This window comes from Gorilla gorilla, chromosome 8, assembly GCF_029281585.2.
Source record: "Gorilla gorilla gorilla isolate KB3781 chromosome 8, NHGRI_mGorGor1-v2.1_pri, whole genome shotgun sequence".
In the NCBI taxonomy this organism is placed as follows: Eukaryota; Metazoa; Chordata; class Mammalia; order Primates; family Hominidae; genus Gorilla; species Gorilla gorilla.
In genome coordinates this window covers 47,319,908-47,344,207 of record NC_073232.2, presented here as the reverse complement: position 1 = coordinate 47,344,207, position 24,300 = coordinate 47,319,908, and the positions used below count along the sequence as shown (strand labels likewise).

At 42.2% G+C, this 24,300-nt stretch overlaps 1 protein-coding gene and 1 pseudogene across 3 annotated transcripts in view; one reads left to right on the top strand and one right to left on the bottom strand.

Moving 5' to 3' along the window:
• Window positions 1–996: 996 nt before the first annotated feature.
• Window positions 997–24,300, bottom strand: part of DNA2 (DNA replication helicase/nuclease 2) — a 59,274-nt gene continuing 35,970 nt past the window's right edge. Inside the window, exons 10-21 of one of the 3 annotated variants that reach the window (XM_031015474.3) lie at window positions 23,942–24,172; window positions 19,328–19,444; window positions 19,140–19,249; window positions 18,796–18,905; window positions 17,373–17,597; window positions 9,614–9,807; window positions 9,432–9,521; window positions 9,142–9,346; window positions 6,725–6,814; window positions 5,961–6,140; window positions 3,641–3,787; window positions 997–2,035 (exon numbers count right to left, since the gene is read on the bottom strand). In XM_031015474.3, coding sequence (XP_030871334.1) covers window positions 1,967–2,035; window positions 3,641–3,787; window positions 5,961–6,140; window positions 6,725–6,814; window positions 9,142–9,346; window positions 9,432–9,521; window positions 9,614–9,807; window positions 17,373–17,597; window positions 18,796–18,905; window positions 19,140–19,249; window positions 19,328–19,444; window positions 23,942–24,172 — 1,768 coding nt within the window. In that variant the 3' untranslated portion in view covers window positions 997–1,966. The remainder of the gene's footprint in view (window positions 2,036–3,640; window positions 3,788–5,960; window positions 6,141–6,724; window positions 6,815–9,141; window positions 9,347–9,431; window positions 9,522–9,613; window positions 9,808–17,372; window positions 17,598–18,795; window positions 18,906–19,139; window positions 19,250–19,327; window positions 19,445–23,941; window positions 24,173–24,300) is intronic. The other 2 variants (XM_055353639.2, XM_055353640.2) reach the window with 2 other exon arrangements.
• Window positions 11,427–11,914, top strand: LOC109024865 (ribosomal protein uL24-like; annotated as a pseudogene).

Genomic DNA, 24,300 nt, shown 5'->3' with positions numbered 1-24,300 from the left:
TCTCAGCTCACTGCAACCTCCGCCTCCCAGGTTCAAGCGATTCTCCTGCCTGAGCCTCCTGAGTAGCTGGGATTACAAGCGCCGGCCACCACACCTGGCTAATTTTTTTGTATTATTAGTAGAGACAGGGTTTCACCATGTTGGCCAGGCTGGTCTCGAGCTCCTGACCTCAGGTAATCCACCTGCCTCAGCCTCCCAAAGTGCTGGGAATACAGGCATGAGCCACCATGCCGAGCTTCCTAACTCTTTTAAACAATTAAATGGCTAGACTCATCACCAAGACAGATCCAAAAAAAAAGAGGAAACACAGAACACATCCCCAGGTTCTCTTCTATGGAGCTTTACTTTTCAGGCCATACAAACCTGTAATGAAGCAAAAGGACTTTCTTATTCATTTCATTCCCAGGAACTAAAATTACCATCAGATTCCTTCCTGATTCATACTCTCATTATATCTAACCAATATTTGTTTCATCACAGCAACCTTTCCCGTTTGTCCTATCTAATCTATAACCCCTCTCCATGATCAAGCCCATCCTGTGTGCCCTTCATAAATATCTTTATAATATCAATGCTGCTTGGTTTCAGCTTTCTAGCATGATCAGTACTTCACTTGTCACTATTAGAAAACATGTGGCCGGGCGCGGTGGCTCACGCCTGTAATCCCAGCACTTTGGGAGGCCGAGGTGGGTGGATCACGAGGTCAGGAGATGGAGACCATCCTGGCTAACATGGTGAAACCCCGTCTCTACTAAAAATACAAAAAAAAAAAAAAAATTAGCTAGGCGTGGTGGCGGGCGCCTGTAGTCCCAGCTACTCGGGAGGCTGAGGTAGGAGAATGGCGTGAACCCGGGAGGCAGAGCTTGCAGTGAGCCAAGATCGCACCACTGCACTCCAGCCTGGGCGACTCCGTCTCAAAAAAAAAAAAAAAAAAACATGCTAGATAACCCTGAGTTTAATTATTATTCAGTGTTAATAATAATTGACACAGTAAGATCCATTAGTAGAAAAAATTTATTAAATAAAAAACTTCAAGTAATAATTTAAAAAAACACATGTAGAAATAAAAATTTTAACATATTTAACACTCATTAAAAAAACCCTCAAGAGAAATGGAAGATTTCCAAGCCCCAGAAGAATCTGTTACCCCAAGAATCTTTTAACCTTTGTTAAAATCTGTTACTTTTTATATATATAATATAATCACTTTGAGACAATTTTGTTTTACAAAACATCTTTACACAAAAAAGGAAAACTGAGTGATACCCCCAAACATAGGGGCATATGAACATATGTGAAAATAGGAATCAACTTTCTAAATTTATTATCAATTCAGAAAACAAAATTTGTTGCAAAAGATGATGTAAGAATTATTTTCTTTTACATCAAAATCTACTCTAGAATACTGAAATACTGAATACTGAAAACAAAAAAGGGGGATAGTAAGGGAGGATAGAAAATTAACAGGAAGTAATCAATTCATGTCATAAAAGACTAGGTTTAGAGTGAAAACACATCTGATAGCAGAAAAAATCCTAGCAAAATGGGCTTTGGATTAGGGACCTCAAAATACAGAAAAGAATCACACTTATGTTCTCATCATCACAAGACTGTGCTTAAATGATGAAAACAAATCAAATCCCTTTATTCAGTCTTTCAAATAAAGTTCTTACAATGATATCTACAAAATCAAATTAGTCCTGAAATGTCTGACTTAAAAGTTTAAAGCTCAAAGTCAAAAGTTAATCCATCTTCAAAGCTGGTAAAAATTTATCAAACTCTTTCTCTAGGTTAGGCAAAAATGCATGTATAGAACACATAAATTCAGACTTTTCACAGTTTTCGGTACACCTGTGCTTAAAAACATAAATACTGCATTAAATTTTGTATGGTGATAGAATTTTCTGTATGGGCACTAGCTAGAAGAGATACTGCCCTAGTATGAAAAGGCAAGGGAAATAGTGTTTTATTCTCTTTGAAAGTCACCCAATATGTGGCAAAGACTTTCATGTTCTCTTGATGGAAGATCAATGATGTAAAATAAATTAAGGAAGAAATATTTAGCACAATATGGAATGGCATAAATTTATGACATTATTATTTAGCATTTTGTAATTTGACTTACAGGACCACAAAAAAAAATAAGGATCTTTATGGCATTCAATGAATAATTATGCCTTTAAGCAATAGAAGTTATTTATCTTTTTTTTTTTTTTTTTTTTTTTTGAGATGGAGTTTCACTCTTGTTACCCAGGCTGGAGTGCAATGGTGCGATCTCAGCTCACCGCAACCTCTGCCTCCCAGGTTCAAGTGATTCTCCTGCCTCAGCTTCCCGAGTAGCTGGGATTACAGGCATGTGCCACCATGCCCGGCTAATTTTGTATTTTTAGTAGAGACAGGGTTTCTCCATGTTGGTCAGGCTGGTCTCGAACTCCCAACCTCAGGTAATCCGCCTGTCTCAGCCTCCCAAAGTGCTGGGATTACAAGTGTGAGCCACCGCGCCCGGCCTCAGAGTTATTTATCTTAGCCTACTTCATACCTTCATAAGAAGTATGAAGTTCTTATGAAGCCTAAGAACTTCATACACTGTTTTTTTTGTTTTGTTTTGTTTTGTTTTTTGAGACGGAGTCTCGCTCTGCCACCAGGCTAGATCTCGGCTCACTGCAACCTCCGCCTCCCGGGTGCAAGCGATTCTCCTGCCTCGGCATCATGAGTAGCTGGAACTACAGGCACATGTCACCATGCCCAGCTAATTTTTGTATTTTTAGTAGAGACGGGGTTTCACCATGTTAGCCAGGATGGTCTCAATCTCAACTTCGCGATCCACCTGCTTTGGCCTCCCAAAGTGCTAGGATTACAGATGTGAGCCACCAGGCCCAGCCCATACACATTTTTAAAAAACGATTTATCTTAAGGCCAGGTGCAGTGGCTCACCTCCTATTAAAAATTTTTAAAAATTAGCCAGGCGTGGTGGTACGTACCTGTGGTTCCAGATACTCGGAAAGGTAAGGTGGGAGGACTATTTGAGTCCAGGAGGTCAAGGCTGTAGTGAGCAGTGATCCTGCCACTACACTCCAGCCTGAGTGAAGTTAGGCACCACTTCTCGGGGAAAAAAAAGGCTGAGTGTGGTGGCTGACACCTGTAGTCCCAGCACTTTGGGAGGAGGCGAGTGAATCACTTGAGCCCAGGTGTTCAAAACCAGCCTGGGCAACATGGTGAAACCCTGTCTTTACAAAAAAATACAAAAATTAGCTGGGCATGGTGGCATGCACCTGTGGGCCCAGCTACTGGGGAGGCTGAGGTAGGAAGATCACTTTAGCCTGGGAGATTGAGGGTGCAGTGAGCTCTGATCATATCACTGCACTGCAGCCTGGGTGACAAAGCAAGGCCCTGTATATAAAATAAATAATACTCCATTTTAATCTAATCATTTGTTCTGGATTAAAAAAGGGTTATAGGCTGGGGGCCATGGCTCACATCTGTAATCACAGCACTTTGGGAGGCCTAGGCGGGAGGATCACTTGAGCCCAGGAGTTCAAGACCAGCTTAAGCAACATAGTGAGAGCTTTAATTTAAACAAGTAAATAAATACTCACAACAGTGCAATCAAATGTGACCATATACAGAAGAAAAAGGATATTAATTTTTCTGAGTTTAAATGATTAAGCAGCTTCTCCAAAGGAGGATAGCAATTTAATGAGGGCACACACCCCAGAAGAATCAGTTTATGTTTGGCTCTGGTTATAGCAACATTAAGACGTCGCCAATCTTTCAAGAGTTCACCAACCTGTAAGAAATATAATTTTCAATTATTCAAGTTCAAAGGAATGGTTAAATATATTACAACACATCCCTACACAATGGACACCTGTGCAAATTTAAGAATAGAATGAGGCCAGGTGTAGTGGCTCATGCCTGTAATCCCAGTACTTTGGGAGGCCGAGGCAGGTGGATCACTGGAGACCAGAAGTTCAAGACCAGCCCGTGCAACACAGTGAGACCCCATCTCTACAAAATATACAAAAATCAGCCAGGCGTGGTGGTGTGCACCTATGGTCCCAGCTACTCAGGAGGCTGAGATGAAAGGATCACTGAGCCAGGGCTGCTTGAGCCCAGAAGTCAAGGATGCAGTGAGCCATAACCATGCCTCCACACTCCAACCTAGCCTCTCAAAAAAAAAAAAAGGAGACTATCTGAGGTAAGAACTGAGTAGATGAGGGATGGAGTACAAAGGAAACCTTTTATTACGTATATTTTAAAACCATATGGATGTATTATACAGTTGAGAAAAATGAACTAAGGAGAGGTAAAAATAAGAAAACCAAAAAAAAAAAAAAAAAAAAAACTATTTGGGAGGACAAGGTGGGAGGATTGCTAGAGCTCGGAGTTGCCCATAAGCCCGGGCAACATGGCTCTCTGCAAAAAATACAAAACTTAACCGGGTATGGTGGCGCATGCCTGTAATCCCAGCTACTCAGGAGGCTGAGATGGGAGATTCACTGAGCCAGGGAGGTGGATATTACAGTGAGCTGAGATTGTGCCACTGCACTCCAGTCTGGGTAACAGAGCCAGATCTCATCTCAAAAAAAAAAAAAAATCAAATCTGAATTGTCTATAAATTTGAAACTATACAAGGAAGATTTTATATTAAACAGGCCTCAATTACAACAGCCAAGGGGTGGAAGCAACCATTCCATCTGACAGATGAATGGATAAATAAAATGTGGTATATAGAGACAATGGAATATTATTCAGTCTTAAAAAGGAAGGAAATCCTGTCGCATACTACAACAGGATGAACTAGCTAGCTAAGTGAAATAAGGTAGTCACAAAAAGATAAATGCTGTACGATTCTACTTATATGAGGTACTTAGATTAGTCAAATTCAGAGATAGAATGTAGAATGGTGGTTACAGGTGCTGGGGAAGAAGAAAATGGGTGGTTAACCATGAATACAGAGTTTTAGATTTGAAAATGAAAAAGTTCCAGAGATCTATTGAACAACAGTGTGAATGCACTCAACACTAATTAAACCGTACACCTAAAAATGGTAAGATGGGCTGGGCACGGTGGCTCACGCCTGGAATCCCAGCACTTTGGGAGGCCAAGGTGGGTGGATCATCTGAGGTCAGGAGTTCAAGACCAGCCTGGACAACATGGTGAAACCCCGTCTCTACAAAAGTACAAAAAATTAGCCAGGCAAGATGGCGGATGCCTGTAATCCCAGCTATTTGGGAGGCTGAGACGGAAGAGTCACTTGAACCTAGGAGGCGAAGGTTGCAGTGAGCCGAGATCGCACTACTGCATGCCAGCCTGGGCAACAAGAGGAAACGCCGTCTCAAAAAAAAAAAAAAAGTAAGATGTATGTTTTATGTGTTCTTTTAAACCACAATTTTATTTTCTTTAAAAAAAAAAAAAACCCAGAATACATCTGCAGAACATGCAGTTTTGTTACATAGGTATACATGTGCCATGGCGGTTTGCTGCACCTGTTGACCCATCCACCAAGTTCCCGCCCCTCACCCCCAACCCCCTAAAGGCCATGGTGTATGTTGTTCCCCTCTCTGTGTCCACATGATCTCAATGTTAAACCGCAATTTTTTTTTTTTTTTTTTTTTGAGACAGAGTCTTGCTCTGTCGCCCAGGCTGGAGTCAATGGTACGATCTCGGCTCACTGCAACCTCCACCTCCTGGGTTCAAGCAATTCTCCTACCTCAGCCTCCCAAGTAGCTGGGACTACAGGTGCCTGCCACCATGCCCGGCTAATTTTTGTATTTTTAGTAGAGACAGGGTTTCGCCATGCTGTCCAGGCTGGTCTCAAACTCCTGACCTCAGGTGATCCACCCGCCTTGGCCTCCCAGGGGGCTGGGATTATAGGTGTGAGCCACCGCGCCCGGCCCACAATTTTTAAAGAGAGAGAAATGCCCCAAATGAATCAGTAGCAAACACAATTAACTCACAGTTCCATCCTTATTACTTCTAACAAAAGATACTAGGACAATACTTTTGTCCCTTCCTTGGTATTTGTCTACTGTATTAACTTCGACCATCCCAATAGAACGTGCCAATAAATCATTGATGATCTTTAATTGCTGCCTGTACGGTGCAATAATACCAATATCAGACGGACTGCATCCAGCCTAAATAGAAAAAGACACAATTTAAAAGAAAGAAATCCTGATTAAGTTAAACTTTTCTGAATTTAATAATTAAATGTTTACATTATGTGCCCAACTGATGTTTATAACAAACTTTCCTATCTCAAAGACTGAATACAATTACTGAACTTGCTCTAAATCTGTCCATATTTCCCAGGATGAAATAATTCCTTAGACATTGCTCCCTTAATTTTTAGTTTCATGAGAATGTAAAGGATTATATGCCACTAAAACAGTGCACACACACACACACAGTACAAAGAAATACATTTCACCTTCTATTTCTTTCACAGAAAAATTTCCAATTCCTAATCACTACAACATAGTATTGTCTCAATTAGAATTAGCTGACATTACAAAAAGTTATTATCGTAAATGAAAACTCCAAATGTCATTATAAAATATTACATGTCTTAGATACATTTTCTCAAAATAAAAACAATGGGGCTTCAATCCCCCCCTTATCTTAATAAACGAGACTTAATGCCAGATTGTAAGTGTCTTACAGTCTAACATTCTTTTATTCTGCACTTTAATATTTGTTAGCCTTGAAAATTCTAAATTACCTTAACAAAAATGGAGGTTAGGAAAACTATGAGTTTGGCTTCTGTTACATTGCTCACACCACCTTTTTCAACTTGTTCTGGCGCTGGAACCTAAGTGGAAAAATATACAGCCTGCTGATAATACAATCTCTTAAGAGTACTATAAGTACGCAAGTGGCCATAATGACTATACTACTGATTTGGAGATGAAAAATAGCTTTGTCTAAAAGATGAAGGTGGAAGAATCAACAAAAATGAATATTAATATTAGTCACTTTCAGAAAGCCAAACAGAGGCCACCTATCTGAAACATGCTATGACTGAGGCTAAAATACCTACGAAAGCTGATCACACACTGAGCTTCAAATACTTCACTTTGTTATCCCCCATTTTACAGGAATCAAAGGCAGAAAAGAATAAGTAACTTTCCCAAGGCCTCACAATAAACTGTGGCACTACTATTTGAACTTAGGGTGACCGGGCGCGGTGGCTCACGCCTGTAATCCCAGCACTTTGGGAGGCTGAGGCAGGCGGATCACAAGGTCAGGAGTTGGAGACCAGCCTGGCCAACACGGTGAAACCCCGTCTCTACTAAAAATACAAAAATTAGCTGGGCGTGGTGGTGCGTGCCTGTAATCCTAGCTACTCAGGAGGCTGAGGAAGGAGAATTGCTTGAATCTGGGAGTCGGAGGTTGCAGTGAGCTGACACAGTGCCATTGCACTCCAGCCTGGGAGTCAGAGTGAGACTCCGTCTCAGAATCAAACAAACAAACTTAGATCTGGGTCGTATATCTGTGCTCTTTCCATTTTCTTGTCCCCTTTTATACAAATAATGGAGCAGATAAAACTGCTGTCCTACCTCCTGATACATCTCTTCAAAGACTACTTTCCTCCTACATCATCCCTAAGCAATCTTGATTTTTTTTTTTTTTCCTGAGACACCAGGAGATTGCACCACTGCACTCCAGCCTGGGAGACAGAGCAAGACTCCATCTTAAAAAACAAAAAAGTCGTTGTGCAGATTTCTGTTTAATGACTGGTTTGTAAAAAGGTCTTCATGTGCATATGTCGGGGAGGGAGGTTATGAGAAACCTCTGTACTTTCCACATAATTCTGCTATGAACCTAAAACTGCTCTAAAAAATAAAGCTTTTTTTTTTTTTTTTTTTTGAGATGGAGTTTCACTCTGTCACCCAGGTTGGAGTGCAGTGGCGCGATCTCGGCTCACCGCAACCTCCGCCTCCCAGGTTCAAGCGATTCTCCTGCCTCAGCCTCCCAAGTAGCTGGGACTACAGGCACACCACCACACCCAGTTAAGTTTTGCATTTTTAGTAGAGACGGGGTTTTGCCATGTTGGTCAGGCTGGTCTCGAACTCCTGACCCCAGGTGATCCACCCCCCTCGGCCTCCCAAAGTGCTGGGATTACAGGAGTGAGCCACTGTGTCCGGGTTTAAAGTCTGTTTTTTAAAAAGTTTTAAAAGGACATCAATTTATTATACCCTCTGTCCATTTGTAAACCCAGCCTTTTGATAGTATCAGTGCCATTTCCTTTTCTAGGAAATAGAATTATACCCTTGAGTTCACTTTGTGGCTTTCCTTCTTCAAAAGTCAATTTTGATATCTACTGACCTCCAGAATAAACCTCCTCCAAAAAATACTGGGCCTATAGAAAGAAAGACTATTTTGGGCCGGGCACAGTGGCTCACACTATAATCCCAGCACTCTGGGAGGCTGAAGCAGGCGGATCATTTGAAGCCAGGAGTTCAAGACCAGCCTGGCCAACATGGTGAAAGCCTGTCTCTACTAAAAATACAAAATTAGCCTGGTGTGGTGGTGGGTGCCTGTAATCCCAGCTACTTGGGTGGCTGAGGCAGGAGAATCGCTTGAATCCGGGAGGAGGAAGTTGCAGTGAGCCGAGATCATGCCACTTGGGCAACAGAGCAAGACTCCGTCTCAAAAAAAGAAAAAGAAAGGAAAAAGAAAGAAAAGACTATTTTGGGTTGAAGTATGAGAAGTACATTAGTTTTGCCTTTTTTTTTCCCCCCCGAGATGGGAGTCTTGCTCTGTCACCCAGGCTGGAGTGCAGCAGTGTGATCTCAGCTCACTGTAACCTCCGCCTCCCGGGCTGAAGCAATTCTCATGCCTCAGCCTCCTGAGTAGCTGGGATTACAGGCACCCACCACCATGCCCAGCTACTTTTTATATTTTTAGTAGAGACAGGGTTTCACCATGTTGGCCAAGCTGATCTTGAATTCCTGACCTTGTGATCCGCCCGCCTTGGCCTCGCAAAGTGCTGGGATTACAGGCGTGAGCCACCACGCCCAGCCTCGTTTTGCCTTTTAACTGATAAGCTCTAATTAGGGCATGTGCTAATGAAAACTGAGAAATTTAAATAATAGGACAAAATGAGAAAAACTAAACAGAAATTTTTTTTTTTACCTTGTCTGTATTAAGGAAACAAACAGGATTGTTGGGTTCAAATACTCCCATCAACCAAGGATTATCAGAATAGTCAGCATAAAATTCCAGTTCCAGCTTCACATCTTTAAAGTGAGGTAGGTTTATCACTGCATTGGCCACTTTGTCTGATCCACACTCCAGCTTGCCCTCATAGGTCAGCTTATTACTTAAGGACATAATTTTACTAAGGGAATTACAAAAGATAACTTTAGTTTTGGTAGATGGAAACAAACATGAAAACCACTCCTAGCTAACACTGTTACAAATACCTGTTCATTCTGTACTGCACGGTTAACTGTACAACAGCACTCTTATTCTGCTCCAGCCTCTTGAATAAGCTTTCACTCATGCCAAGAGCTCTGTCAATAAATCAGATTCATGTTTATCAGTGTACTAAATCTGTTCCTTGAAAATAATCTAGTTTAAAATTAACACTTAAATGTCTGCCTACCTTGCTTCACGGTTTAGCACCAGGGGAGGAAGCTGCTGATGGTCCCCCACTAACACAAATCTCCGTGAAAAAAAAAGGGGGCCCAGACAAATTGGTTGGCTAATTTGAGAGGCTTCATCCACAATACAAAAATCAAAAATTTTACGGGAAAATATTGGATGGTTTATTCCCATACATGTTGTTGCAACTATAAGCTAAAAAGGAAAACAGATCAGTTATTTAATATGTAAAGGAAATGTAGTTTTGTTTCTCTCATTTTTGAAATGAAAAGATCAAAAGGTTTTTGTTCTATGGCATCAGGAATCCTTCGATATTATTTAATTCTGAAATATTTATAGCATGCAAATTTTAATCTTTTTCTACAAATTAAAAATAATCGAGTAAACTTTCCAGACACTATTGAACAATGCTCACATTTGGATATTTCCCAGTGGAAATCTGGAACATTCAAGAGGTAATAAGTTAGTTCTTTTTTTGTTTGTTTGTTTGTTTTTTTTAATGTCAACCAGGACTTTGCTTCTGGGAAGATGGAGTACTTTTCCTTATTCTTTCCACAAACGACAACTAAAATCCCTAGGCATTATATATATAAAACAAACAAAAGAAGACTCTGGAAGGTGGAGAGAAGGCAGACCAGCTAGGGAGCTCAGGACCAAAGAAACAACACAGTAGTTGATTCCCTGGGCTTTTTTTTTGCCTCATAGATCCCAGATTTGGAACTGAAGGGTTCACGGCACACCAGTGGGTGCTAAAAACAGCTGCAACCAAAGTCTGCTCTCTCTAGCTGAAGGAACAGGAAAGGGAAAGCCTAGCTAGACAGAAAACTTTCACACAGTAACTACTCTAGCCAAATATCACTGGAAAAAAAGTACAGCCCCACAACCACAGACACCAGCAAACAGGGAGGAGGGTAGATCTCTGCCCTTCTCAAGGCTGTAACAAGGTGCCCCACACCCCACCAGGCAGGTGTCAGAGAAAGCCAAGTAGGGAGTCAGGTCTTTCATCCCTGATGACTGGTAACTGGCACCAACCCCCATGTTAGTAGAGACCACATCCGAAGCCTAGACTTCCACCCCAACCAAGTGGGCCCAGCGGTAACGAGGAACCTCCCACTTTGGTCAAAGAAGGCTGAGTGGGGAACCCAGACTTCGACTCCCACCTGGCAGGAATGAGGTGGTACCCCTCTTCCCCTACCATGGCAGTGTGAGAGGAAGCCAGCTAAAACAGAAGTTTTCAGTAACAACAAAATATGCTCATGTTTCAATAAAAAAATCAATAATTAAAGACGAACCAGGAAAATCTCAAACTCAATGAAAACAGATGACAATCTATAAATGCCAACACCAGAATGACAGAGAGGTCAGAACTATCTGACCAAGATGTTAAAGCAGCCATGGTAACAACATTTAATGAGTAATTATGAACACGCTTGAATATGAACCAAAAAACAAAGTCTCAGCCAAGAAATAGAAGATAGAAAGAATAAAATGGAAATTTTAGAACTAAAAATATGATAACTGGGCCAGGTACAGTGGCTCACGCCTGTAATCCCAACACTTTGGGAGGCCAAGGTGGGCAGATTGCTGGAGCTCAGGAGTTTTGAGACCAGCCCGAGCAACATAGCAAAAACCGGTCTCTACAAAAAACACAAAAATAAGCCGAGTACGCTGGCATATACCTATAGTCCCACCTACTTGGAGGGCTGAGGCAGGAGGATCACTTGAGCCAAGTAGGTCGAGGCTGCAGTGAGCCTTGATCATGCCACTGCACTCCAGCTTGGGTGACAAAGTGAGTCACTGTCTCAAAAAAAAAAAAAAAAAAAAAAAAAACAGGCCTGAGGCCGCTGCTAGCTGGAGCATCACCATGAAGTTCAATCCCTTCGTGAACTTGGACCGCAGCAAAAACCGCAAACATCACTTCCATGCCCCCTTGCACGTGCACAGGAAGATCATGTCATCCCCGCTCTCCAAGGAGCTGCGGCAGAAGTACAATGTCCGTTCCACACCCATCCGCAAGGACGACGAGGTCCAGGTAGTTCAAGGACACTACAAAGGTCAGCAAATTGGCAAGGTAGTCCAGGTGTACAGAAAGAAAGATGTCATCTACATTGAGCAGGTGCAGCGTGAGTAGGCCAACAGCACAACCGTCCACGTGGGTACTCACCCAAATGAGGTGGTTATCACCAGGCTAAATCTCAACAAGGATCGGAAAAAAATTATTGAACACAAAGCCAAGTCTCGACAAGTCAGAAAAGAGAAAGGCAAATATAAGGAGGAACTTATTGAGAAAATGCAGGAATAAATATAACCTGTTGTGCAACCATGGTTTAACTGAGATTTTTAGGCTAGTGTGTGTTTCTTTGGAACTTTTCAGAATGTCTCTGGAACATTTCTATTTTTTTTTTTTTTTTTTTTGAGACGGAGTCTTGCTCTGTAGCCCGGGCTGGAGTGCAGTGGCATTATCTCGGCTCACTGCAACCTCTGCCTCCCAGGTTCAAGCGATTCTCCTGCCTAAGCCTCCCGAGTAGCTGGGATTACAGATGCCTGCCACCATGCCCGGCTAATTTTTTGTATTTTTAGTAGAGACAGGGTTTCACTATGTTGGCCAGGCTGGTCTCGAACGCCTGACCTCGTGATCCACCCGCCTCGGTGTTCCAAAGTGATGGGATTACAGGCATGAGCCACTGGGCCCGGCCATGTTTGTGTTCTTTTTTTTTTTTTTTTTTGAGATGGAGTCTCGCTCTGTCGCCCAGGCTGGAATACAGTGGCGGCGATCTCGGCTCACCGCAAGCTCCGCCTCCCCGGTTCACGCCATTCTCCTGCCTCAGCCTCCCAAGTAGCTGGGACTACAGGTACCTGCCACCATACCCGGCTAATTTGTTGTATTTTTAGTAGAGACAGGGTTTCACCATGTTAGCCAGGATGGTCTCCATCTCCTGACCTCGTGACCCACCTGCCTCGGCCTCCCAAAGTGCTGGGATTACAGGCGTGAGACACTGCGCCCGGCCATCTCTGGAACATTTCATTTCCTGTTTTGTTACCTGAGGCTCTGTAAATCTACTTTAGCAAATTTAATTAACAATTTTATAAATAAAAATGGGAAATGCTTCATAATTCAAAAAAAAAAAAAAAACCCCAAAAACCCAAAAAACAAATACCAGGCCAGGCGCTGTGTCTCACACCTGTAATCCCAGCACTTTGGGAGGCCAAGATGGGTGAATCACTTGAGGCCAGGAGTTCAAGACCAGCCTGGCCACTACAGTGAAACCCTGTCTCTAATAAAAATACAAAAAATTAACCAGGCATGGTAGTGCATGCCTGTAGTCCCAGCTACTTGGGAAGCTGAGGCATGAGAACCATCTGAACCTAGGAGGCAGAGGTTACAGAGAGCCAAGATTGGGCCATTGCACTCCAGACTAGGTGACAGAGGAAGATTCTGTCTCAAAAGAGAAAACCTTCAGCATCTGGGGCTAGACAGAGTTCTTAGACTTGAGATCAAAAGTATAATCTATAAAAGGAAAAAATGTATATTACGGACTTCCTCAAAAAAAACCTTTTGCGGCCGGGCACAGTAGCTCACGCCTGTAATCCCAGCACTTTGGGAGACTGAGGTGGGCGGATCACCTGAGGTCAGAAGTTTGAGACCAGCCTGGCCAACACAGCAAAACCTCATCTCTATTAAAAATACAAAAATTAGCCAGGTATGGTGGCTCATGCCTGTAGTCCCAGCTACTTGAAAGGCTGAGGCAGGAGAATCGCTTGAACCTGGGAGGCAGAGGTTGCAGTAAGTGGAGATCACACCACTGCACTCCAGCCTGGGTGACACAGTGAGAGTCTGTCACAAAAAATAAATAAATAGGCCGGGCGTGGTGGCTCACACCTGTAATCCCAGCACTTTGGGAGGCCAAGGCAGGCAGATCACAAGGTCAGGAGATGGAGACCATCCTGGCTAACACGGTGAAACCCCGTCTCTACTAAAAAAATACAAAAAATTAGCCGGGCGTGGTGGTGGGCGCCTGTAGTCCCAGCTACTTGGGAGGCTGAGGCAGGAGAATGGCGTGAACCCGGGAGGCAGAGCTTGCAGTGAGCCGAGATCGTGCCACTGCACTCCAGCCTGGGCGACAGAGCAAGACTCTGTCTCAAAAAAATAAATAAATAAATAAATAAAACCATCTTTTGTTCTGCATAAGACCCTATGAGGAGAATAAAAAGCAAGTGATAGAGTGGGAGAAAATACCTGCAAACCACATATCCATTAAAGGGCTAGTATTAGAATATACATTTTAAAAATTCTCAAAACTCCACACTACAAAGCATATAATCCAAAATGGGCAAAAACATGAAGAAGAGATACAGATGACAAATAAGCACATGAAAACCTCATTATGGGCCGAGTGTGGTGGCTCAAGCCTGTAATCCCAGCACTTTGGGAGGCTGAGGCGGGTGGATCACCTGAGGTCGGGAGTTCGAGACTAGCCTGGACAACATGGTGAAACCCCGTCTCTACTAAAAAAAAAAATATGTGGCGCATGCCTGTAATCCCAGCTACTTGGGAGGCTGAGGCAGGAGAATCACTTGAACCTGGGAGGCAGAGGTTGCAGTAAGCCGAGTTCACGCCACTGCACTCCAGCCTGGGCAATAACGTGTCAAAAACAAACAAACAAACAAAAAACAAAAACCCCACCACATTATGGCTGGATGCAGTGGCTCACACCTGTAATCCCAACACTTTGGGAGGCAGACAGAGGTGGGAGGATCATTTGAACCCAGGAGTTCAAGACCAGCCTGGACAACATAAAAAAATTGAAAATATTAGGCAGCCATGGTGGTACATGCCTGTATAGTTCCAGCTACTCAGGAGGCTGAGGCAGAAAGATCACTTGAGCCCAGAAGGTCAGGGCTGCAGTGAGCCGTGGTCTCACCAGTGCACTCCAGCCTGGGCAACAGAGCAAGACCTTGTCTCAAACACACACACACACACACACACACACATTTTAACTACTGGGTAAATGCAAATTAAAATCTCCAAACACCTACCAAAATGGCTAAAATTAAAAATAGTATCACCTGGGCACGGTGGCTCATGCCTCTAATCCCAGCACTTTGGGAGGCCAAGGTGGGTGGATCACGTGGTCGGGAGCTCAAGACCAGCCTGGCCAACATGGTGAAACCTCGTCACTACTAAAAATATAAAAAATTAGCCAGGCGTGGTAGCGCATGCCTGTAATCCTAGCTACTCAGGAGGCTGAGGCAGGAGAATTGCTTGAACCTGGGAGGCAAAGGTTGCAGTGAGCTCAGATCGCACCACTGCACTCCAGCCTGGGCGCCAGAGCCAAACTCCATCTCAGAAAAAAAAAAAAGCCCGGCACAGTGGCTCACGCCTGTAATCCCAACACTTTAGGAGGCCGAGGCAGGCGGATCACAAGGTCAGGAGATCGAGACCATCCTGGCTAACACAGTGAAACCCCGTCTCTACTAAAAATACAAAAAATTAGCCGGGCGTGGTGGCAGGCGCCTGTAGTCCCAGCTACTCGGGAGGCTGAGGTAGGAGAATGGCATGAACCTGGAAGGCGGAGCTTGCAGTGAGCCGAGATTGCGCCACTGCACTCCAGCCTGGGGGACAAAGCAAGACTCCGTCTCAAAAAAAAAAAAAAAAAAATTGTATCGCCACCAAATGCTGAGGAGATCACTCATACACGTGAAATGTTCCTGCTTAGAAAAATGGCAGGTTAAAAAAAAAAAAATGAACATGCAACTACCAATCAATCCAGAAATTGTACTACTGGGAATTTATCCCACGGAAATGAAGACTTATGTTACGCAAAAACCTGTAACATGATTGTTTACAGCAGCTTTATTCACAATATCCAAAAACTGGAAACAATCCAGATTCTCAGAGGGTGAATGGTTAAACACAATGCAATACATCCATGCTATGGAAAAATACTCGGCAACAAAAAGGAACAAACTATTAATACATACAACTATCTGGGGGAAGCTCTGGAGAATCAGGCTAAGTAAAAAACACCAATCCCAAAAGGCTATTGCATTTACTTAACATTCTTGAACGACCAAATTATCGAAATGGAGATCAGAGTCTCAGAGTCATGGCTGTCAGAGGTTAAGGAGGGGTAAGGCAGGAGAGTGGATACAACTATAAAAGTGCAATATGAGGAATCTTGTGGTAATAGAATAGGGACTGTATCAATGTCAACATCCTGGGTGTGACATTGTACTACAGACTTGCAAGATGTCACCACTGGATAAAGGGGACACAGGCTCTCTCTAGTATTCCTTACAACTGCATGTGACTCTACAATTACCTCAAAGTAAAATGTTTAATTTAATAAAAATGTTAACCAGATATACATCTTAGCTAGTTCTAAATTTATCAATAACAGGGACAGATATTAGACAAAAATATGCTAGCATTAGACAAAGGAGGTAAAGGAACAATCTATTAAATCTAATCTTTGGGAAATTTTTTAAAGACAAAAATATCAGTTAAGCCAGGCACTATAGCCGCACCCATAATCCCAGCTACTTGGTGGAAGGTTCAATTAAAAAAAAAAAAAAAAAAAAAGCCGGGTGCAGTAGTTCACGCCTATAATCCCAGCACTTTGGGAGGCCGAGGCAGGAGGATAACCTGAGGTTGGGAGTGCGAGACCAGCCTGACCAACATGGAGAAACCCTGTCTCTACTAAAAATACAAAATTAGCAGGACATGGTCACGCATGCCTGTAATCACAGCTACTTAGGAGGCTGAAGCAGGAGAATCACTTGAATCCGGGAGGCAGAGGCTGCTGTGAGCTGAGATGGCGCCATTGCACTCCAGCCTGGGCAACAAGAACAAAACTCCGTCTCAAAAAAAAAAAAAAAAAATTAGTCGGGCGTGGTGGCGGGTGCCTGTAGTCCCCCCTACTCGGAAGGCTGAGGCAGGAAAATGGTGTGAACCCAGGAGGCGAAGCTTGCAGTGAGCCAGGATCGCACCACTGCACTCCAGCCTGGGTGACAGAGCAAGACTCCGTCTCAAAAAAAAAAAAAAAAAAAAAAACAAAGAAAAAAAAATCTGTTAAGAACTCCCAGTATAAATAAACATTAAATAACATAAAATAAAAATTAGATTCTATATAAAAGCCTAGAGATAGTTATCACAAGACTATTAAGTACCATTGTTTCTAATTCAAACTTACTAAAAAACCCGGATTTTTTTTTTTTTTTTTTTGAGCTGGAGTCTTGCATTGTCACCTAGGCTGGAGTGCAGTGGCACGATCTCGGCTCACTGCAACCTCCGCCTCCCAGGTTCAAATGATTCTCCTTGCCTCAGCCTCCCAAGTAGCTGGAATTACAGGCGCCCACCACCACGCCCGGCTAATTTTTTTTGTATTTTTAGTAGAGACAGGTTTTCACTATGTTGGCCAGGCTGGTCTTGAACTCTTGACCTCATGATCCACCTACCTCAGCCTCCCAAAGTGCTGGGATTACAAGCGTGAGCCATCGCGCCTGGCTGAAACCCTGATTATTAGTAGTTTCCTAGGATATTTGAAACTAGAAGAGAGCCCTAAATAATAAACCCAAAACCTTATTTCAGATCAGAAGGAAATAGCAAACTATAAGTTAATAAACTGGTCGTATAGTACATATAAATTAATCATGTGCAAATCCAGTCAATGTGACTAAATTTCCCAGAGTACAGTTTCTCCCCTCATTCTGGCTGTGGACATTAACTGTTCGTATTATTATACAATAATTGTGCTTACTTGACTATTGTAGAGTTCTTCTAGAAGAGCTAAGGATTTAATGGACTTTGATCTGCAAATTTCTTGCTCTGTAAATTGCTGGATAGCTGGATGAACCTTCTGAATCTGACCCAAACGCAAAAATCCTATTTTAAACTTGGCTAACTTCAAAAGAATATTGTCAACAGCAGAGTGTGTATAGCTGGTCAACAAAACGCTAAAACCACAGGCGTAGAGAATTCTTACCTAATAATGGGTAAGAGAAAAAAGAAAAAACAGCCTTACTTTTAATTCCAGATAATTTTTAACATGTTTATAAACTTAACAAGAACCATATCTAAGAGCTGAGCCAAGTAAAAATTATGAAGCCAAAACATTTTACAAAAATTACATGACATTATTATACGTTATTAATAATATGTCAATAATACATCATAGGCCAGGCATGGTGGCTCACACTTGTAATCCCAGCACTTTGGGAGGCTGAGGCAAGTGGATCACTTGAACCCAGAAATTCAAGACTGGCCTGGGCAACAAAGTGAGATGCCATCTCTTTTTAAAAAATTCTTTTTTTAATTAGCCAGATGAGGTGGTGCGCCCCTGTGGTCCCAGCTACTTGGGAGGCTTAGGAACGAGGACTGTTTCAGCCCAGGAGATTGAGACTGCATGAACTGTGATCATGCCACTGCATTCCAACCTGGTCTCAAATACCAATCCCCCTGACTTGGACTCCCAAAGTGCTGGGATTATAGGCATGATCCACCTTGCCTGGCTCACGTTAACAAGACTCCATCTCAAAAAAAAAAAAAAAGAAAAGAAAAAAGAAATTTACTGACATGAAAAAAAAAAATCCAAGAAAAATCTCTAACATCTTTTTTTTTTAGGATGGAGTTTTGCTCTTGTTGTCCAGATTGGAATGCAATGGCGTGATCTCAGCTCACTACAACCTCTGCCTCCTGGGTTCAAGTGATTCTCCTGCCTCAGCCTCCCGAGTAAAGCTAGGATTACAGGCGCATGCCACTACGCCCGGCTAATTTTTGTATTTTTAGTAGAGAGGGGGTTTCACCATGTTGGCCAGGCTGGTCTTGAACTCCTGACCTCAAGTGATCCGCCCGCCTTGGCCTCCTAAAGTGCTGGGATTACAGGCGTAAGCCGCAACGCCCGGCCTCTAACATCATCTTTAAAGGGAAATGAAAACATATAGTGATAAATATCACATACCACTAACAGAAAACGATCTTAGAAAATTCTAAATGCGAGAAATATACATGATTACAACTGTTTGTGCTTCAGCTTTACTATTTCTCGTCATTCTAAAAAGTTCATTTGAAACAAAGACACTGAATTAAAATTCAGCCCTTTTGATATTCAATATTACATCCTCTGAACTGAGGAGAAGCTGATACAAATATTTTGTCTCTAAGCAGAAGAATAATAACCTTACAAGAGTACATATAGTAGTTGTTTTTCCTGTCCCAGGCATACCCACGATGAGTGTGTAGTCTTTTGAAAGAAGTACCTTTTTCATCGCTTGCCTCTGAGGCTTATTCAAACCTACATTTAAATTCAAAAATAACAGGAAAAAGAGTGTTGAATTTCAAAGGAAAAGTTAATTATTTTATAAGAAAAGCAGTCTCTATCCAAGTCTATTCTTCAATACAAAACCATTTCCAAAGAGTCTTGGTCTAAACATTGTAGTTGCAAGTCTAATCAAGATATTAGACTACAGTATAAATCAAATAGAAACAAGAAAAATTAATCAAAGCAGACATGGTGACTTTAGCATACCCTTTAGAATGCAGGCAACTGTATCCTTTGCATCATGTGGAAGAACAGAACTAAGGTAGGATATAAACTGAGGTTCACGAAAGTCAATAATTAAATCTCGAAGTTTTTTGCTGAAAAGTGAAAAAGCACTTTTAGTAATATTCCTTAGAAAAGTGGAGTGAAATTCAAATTTGCTCATTGTTACAAACCTGACAAACGTGTTTTCCATCAATTTGGAAAGATTTCCTAATGGGGTATCTATATCACAATTTTTTTCTTCTTGGTCTAATCTGAACAAAGTTGATTCTGGAAGGACCGACAAGTTTCTAAAACAACAAAACAAATATACATGAATGCTCGCCATTTCGCATAGTCTGTATAAGAAATATGCTGCTATCTGCTAAAAGAATGAATGGGCCAGAATAGCTATTAAAATAGCTACCAGCCCTCAGTCACACTTGCCAATCAAGGACAGCATGAGGCCCTGGATTGGTGGGAAAAGGCAGAGGGAAGGGGAAGGTTCAAGGCACCAAGGTCAAAGCAATTAATAATTGGGAACCTGCAACATTTGCTGAAAATTCATTTACCCTTGCAGTCGAACACGGGTTCACCATCCCCAGAGGGATCCTGAATGCATGGCTCTTCCTTCCTCTAACCTGGAGTGCAGGCTTCTTCTCTGCCACCTTCTCCCTGTCTTCTATCTGTCCCTTAAGCTCTGGTATTCCCTAGAGTCCCTTCCCTGGTTCATTGTACTACTCTTTCTCATTGTTTGCTCCAGAGTCCCAGGCCCTCACGTGCCTCCAAATTCCAAATTCCATCTTTAGGCCTGACCTCACACTCCTCTCCCACCTGGTTCCTCACCCAAGCTTTGGGTTTGGATATTTAGTAGGCAGTGAGATCTCTCCACTTAGCTAAACCCAGGCTGTGAAAGCACAGTACTTTCAAAGCAGAACTCCTCCTCATCCCTGCTGAACCTGATGCTCCTTCTCTGGTCCTGATCACAGTTAATGGCATTGGCATTTGCATTTGCACTGCCATCTTGATCCTTCCCTCTCCCTCATCCTCTCACCAACCCACACACCTAATCAGTATCCAAATGCCAGCCACTTTTACTTTCTAAATACTTCTCAAAGTCATTCCATTCTCTCTGCCAACACTACCCTGCCTCAATTTCCTCTAGCCTGGGTCACTGCAACAGCTTCCAGGTTTGCTTTTAGTTTTTCTTCCATTAATGAACTCAATTCTCTACCATGTAGCCAAAGGAAAATGCAAATCCAATGATTACCCACTCTTCTGTTTAAAACCTTTCAATACATCAGAATAAATAAAATCTAAACTTTTTTCTTTTGAGAGAGGGCCTTGTTCTATTGCCTAGGCTAGAGTGCAGTGGCATGATCATGGCTCACTGTAGCCTTGAACTCCTGGGCTCAAGCTGTTATCTCACCGCAGCCCCGAGTAGCTGGGATTACACATGTACACCACCACACCTGGCTAATTTTTTAATTTTTTGGAGAGATGGGGGTCTCACTATGTGGCCCAGGATGGAAAACTTTTTAAAATGATATATAAGACATTCTATGACCTGATCTAATTACTCTCTTCCTTATATTTTATATTCTAGAAATAACGTAATTACCTGCATTATCCTGAATGCTCCATGTCACACTACATCACACGTTTGTGCAACAGGTTTGCCCAGTATAGTATTCTCTTCTCACACTGTTTCACCAGACTAATTTATTAATCCACAGGATGAAGATTCAGAATTAGCTCTTCGAAAAGGCTTCCCTTGGGCTGGCATGGTGGCTCACGCCTGTAATCCCAACACTTTGGGAAGCTGAGGCAGGAGGATCACTTGAGATCAGGAATTTGGGACCAGCCTGGCCAACATAGTAAAACCCTGCGTCTACTAAAAATATACAAATTAGTCGGGCATGGTGGCACACGCCTATAATCCCAGCTACTCAAGAGGCTGAGGCAGGAGAATCGCTTGAGCCTGGGAGGCAGAGGCTGCAGTGAACTGAGATCGTGCTGCAGTGAACTGAGATCGTGCTACTGCACTCCAGCCTGGGCGACAGTGAGACAGTCTCAAAAAAAAAAAAAAGCCTTCCCTGAACCTCCTAAAATTGAATTAAATACCTCTCCTCTGTGTTCCTATCAATTTGAACACATATCAGATTGAAAATAAGCTGGGTGTAGTAGCTCATGCCTGTAATGCTAGCACTTCAGAAGGCTGAAGCAGGAGGATCACTTGAGCCCATGAGTTCAAGACCAGCCTGGGCAACGTAGTGAGACCCCCCCCCATCTCTACAAAAAATTAAAAAATTAGCCAGGTGTGGTGGCATGCACCTGTGGTCCCAGCTATGCAGGAGGCTGAGGTAGAAGGACTGCTTGATCCCAGGAAGTCCAGGCTGCAGTGAACTGTGATCATGCCACTGTACTCCAGCCTGGGCTGGAGTGAGACCATGTGTCAAAAAAAAAAGAAAATATGTATGTCTACACGCAAGACCGTAAATTCCTCAAGGATTTGCAAAGTGCTTAATACATGGTAGACACTAAATAAATACTTCAAAGGATACACAAATCCAAGCAGACAACTGGAATATTGTGGATCACCATCCCATGTCATGACATCTAGACAAGGGGTAGTTATGACTCAACTAAGATTACTGATCAGTAGGGAACAAGCCTGGACATTTCCATTACAGTTACTCAGATGTCACTGAGTCCCAATTGCTGACCTCTATCCATTAAGAAACGGTCGGGCATGCCTGTATTAACTGTAAGAAATGCTGGAAAACACAATCCAGCTGACTGTGAAAGAAGAGGGAATATGGATTATTCGTGAATATGGATATTGGTCTCTGCCACAATTTTTTTTTTTCTTTAAGACAGGGTCTCACTCTGTCACTCGGGCTACATGCAGTGCAGAGGTGTGATCTCAGCTCACTGCAGCCTCAACCTCCTGGGCTCAACTGATTGTCCCACCTCGGCCTCCACAGTACCTGGGACTACAGACATGCACCACCTCCTAATTTTTGTATTTTTGGTAGAGACGAGGTTTTACGTATGTTGCCCAGGCTGGTGTCAAACTCCTGGGCTCAAGCGATATACCCACCTCAGCCTCCCAGTGTGCTAGGATTACAGGCGTGCACCACCTTGCCTGCCCAGATTTTCCTATCAACTATTCTACTATTAATATTTTTATTTAGGCCAGGCATGGTGGCTCACCGGGTCCAGCCTAAATAAAAATATTAATAGCAGTATACATATATATATATTTTTTTAGACAGAGTCTCACTCTTGTTGCCCAGGCTGGAGTGCAGTGGTGCAATCTCGGCTCACTGAAACCTCTGCCTCCGGGTTCAAGCGATTCTCCTGCCTCAGCCTCCTGAGTAGCTGGGACTATAGGCGTGTGCGCTACCATGCCCAGCTATTTTTTTGTATTTTTAGTAGAGACAGGGTTTCACCGTGTTAGCCAGGATGGTCTCGATCTCCTGACCTTGTGATCCGCCCAACTCGGCCTCCCAAAATGCTGGGATTACAGACATGAGCCACCGCACCCCGCCTATATATTTTTATTTAAATCAGCCATTTTGTTGTAACTGAAATGGGTATATTTATATCACAACTATAAATGGGAAAAATAAACATTTTTATTTAAAAAAGGAGAGAACAAAATAGTCAGTGCCCAGCATGCAAGGAGAAATAAGCATTATAGCTAACACAGGGTGGCATCTATGCTGTCTGCTATACATGTGGTTGTAAGAATTAGATAAGATTATGTCCACATCATCACTATGGAACATAATGTACTAAACAAAACTTTAGCAGTTTGGTAGTTCCTCAAAATGTTAAACATGAAATTAGCACATGACCCATGCCTAGGTAACTACAAAGAAAATGAAAGTATGTCTACCTAAAACTATGCAGGTCAATGTTCATAGCAATATTAATCATTACAGCAAAAAAGTGGAAACAACTCAAATGTCCATCAGCTGGTGAATGGATGAACAAATTGTGGTGTATCCATACAACAGAATATATTCAGCCATAAAAAAAATGAGGGTCTCATATATGCTGAAATATGAATGAACTTTGCAAACATTAGGCTAAGTGAAAGAAGCAAGACACAAAAGGTCACATATTGTATGGTTCCACTTATATCATATATCCAGAATGGATGAATCCATACAGAAAGAAAGCCAATTTAGTGGTTGCCAGGGACTTCAGGGAGGAGAGAGTGGGAAGTGACTGTGTAATAGGAATGAGGTTTCCTTTTAGGGTGATAAAAGTGTCTTAGAAATAGAAGTGACGGTTGCACAATATTGGGAATATACTAAACGCCACTCAATTATACACATTAAAATGGTTAATGATCAATTTTGTTATATGAATTTTACCTCAATTTATTTAAAATAAAAAGAATGAAATGCTGATACATGTTATAACATGAAGATGAATTTCAAAAACAGTGTGCTGTGTGAAAAAACCCAGTCACCAAAGACCACATATTGCATGATTCCATTTATATGCGATGTCCAGAACGGGCAAATCTACAGAGACAGAAAGCAGGTTAGTGGTTGCCACGGGCTGGGGAAATTGGAGGAAAATGAAAAGTGACTACTAAAGGGTATAGGGCTTTTTCCTTGGGAGTTTCTTTTTGGGGTGATGCAAATACTCAAAGTTGATTGTGGTGATAGCTGCACAACGCTGTGAATATACTAAAAACCAGCGAATTGTACATTTTAAATGGATGAACTACACGGATGTGAATTATATATCAATAAAGCTGTTATCAAAAAAAAGTAACATTTCATTACCTGTCTAATAAACAAGTTACTGTTGTCATGTTAATCTCCTTCACATATCCTCTAGACAAAGCAAACAGTGACCTTTCTTCTCCACTTAAAATAACTCTGTCACCTGCCATTAGATTTGTGACAGGTATGGCACCATGTTTACATTGGAAATTATGTAAATATTGCCCATCACAAACTATCTTTACATGTTCCATTCTAATCAGGTTTCCAATGCAACTGCCACTCTTCTCCCTATGAAAAGACCAAAGAGAAAAAACTTCTGTTTATATTACATACGTAAGTATTGTGTCTGCATTTTCCTACAACTTACTTGTTCATCTGACTCCTAAAAATTATTACTGAGGCCGGGTGTGGTGGCT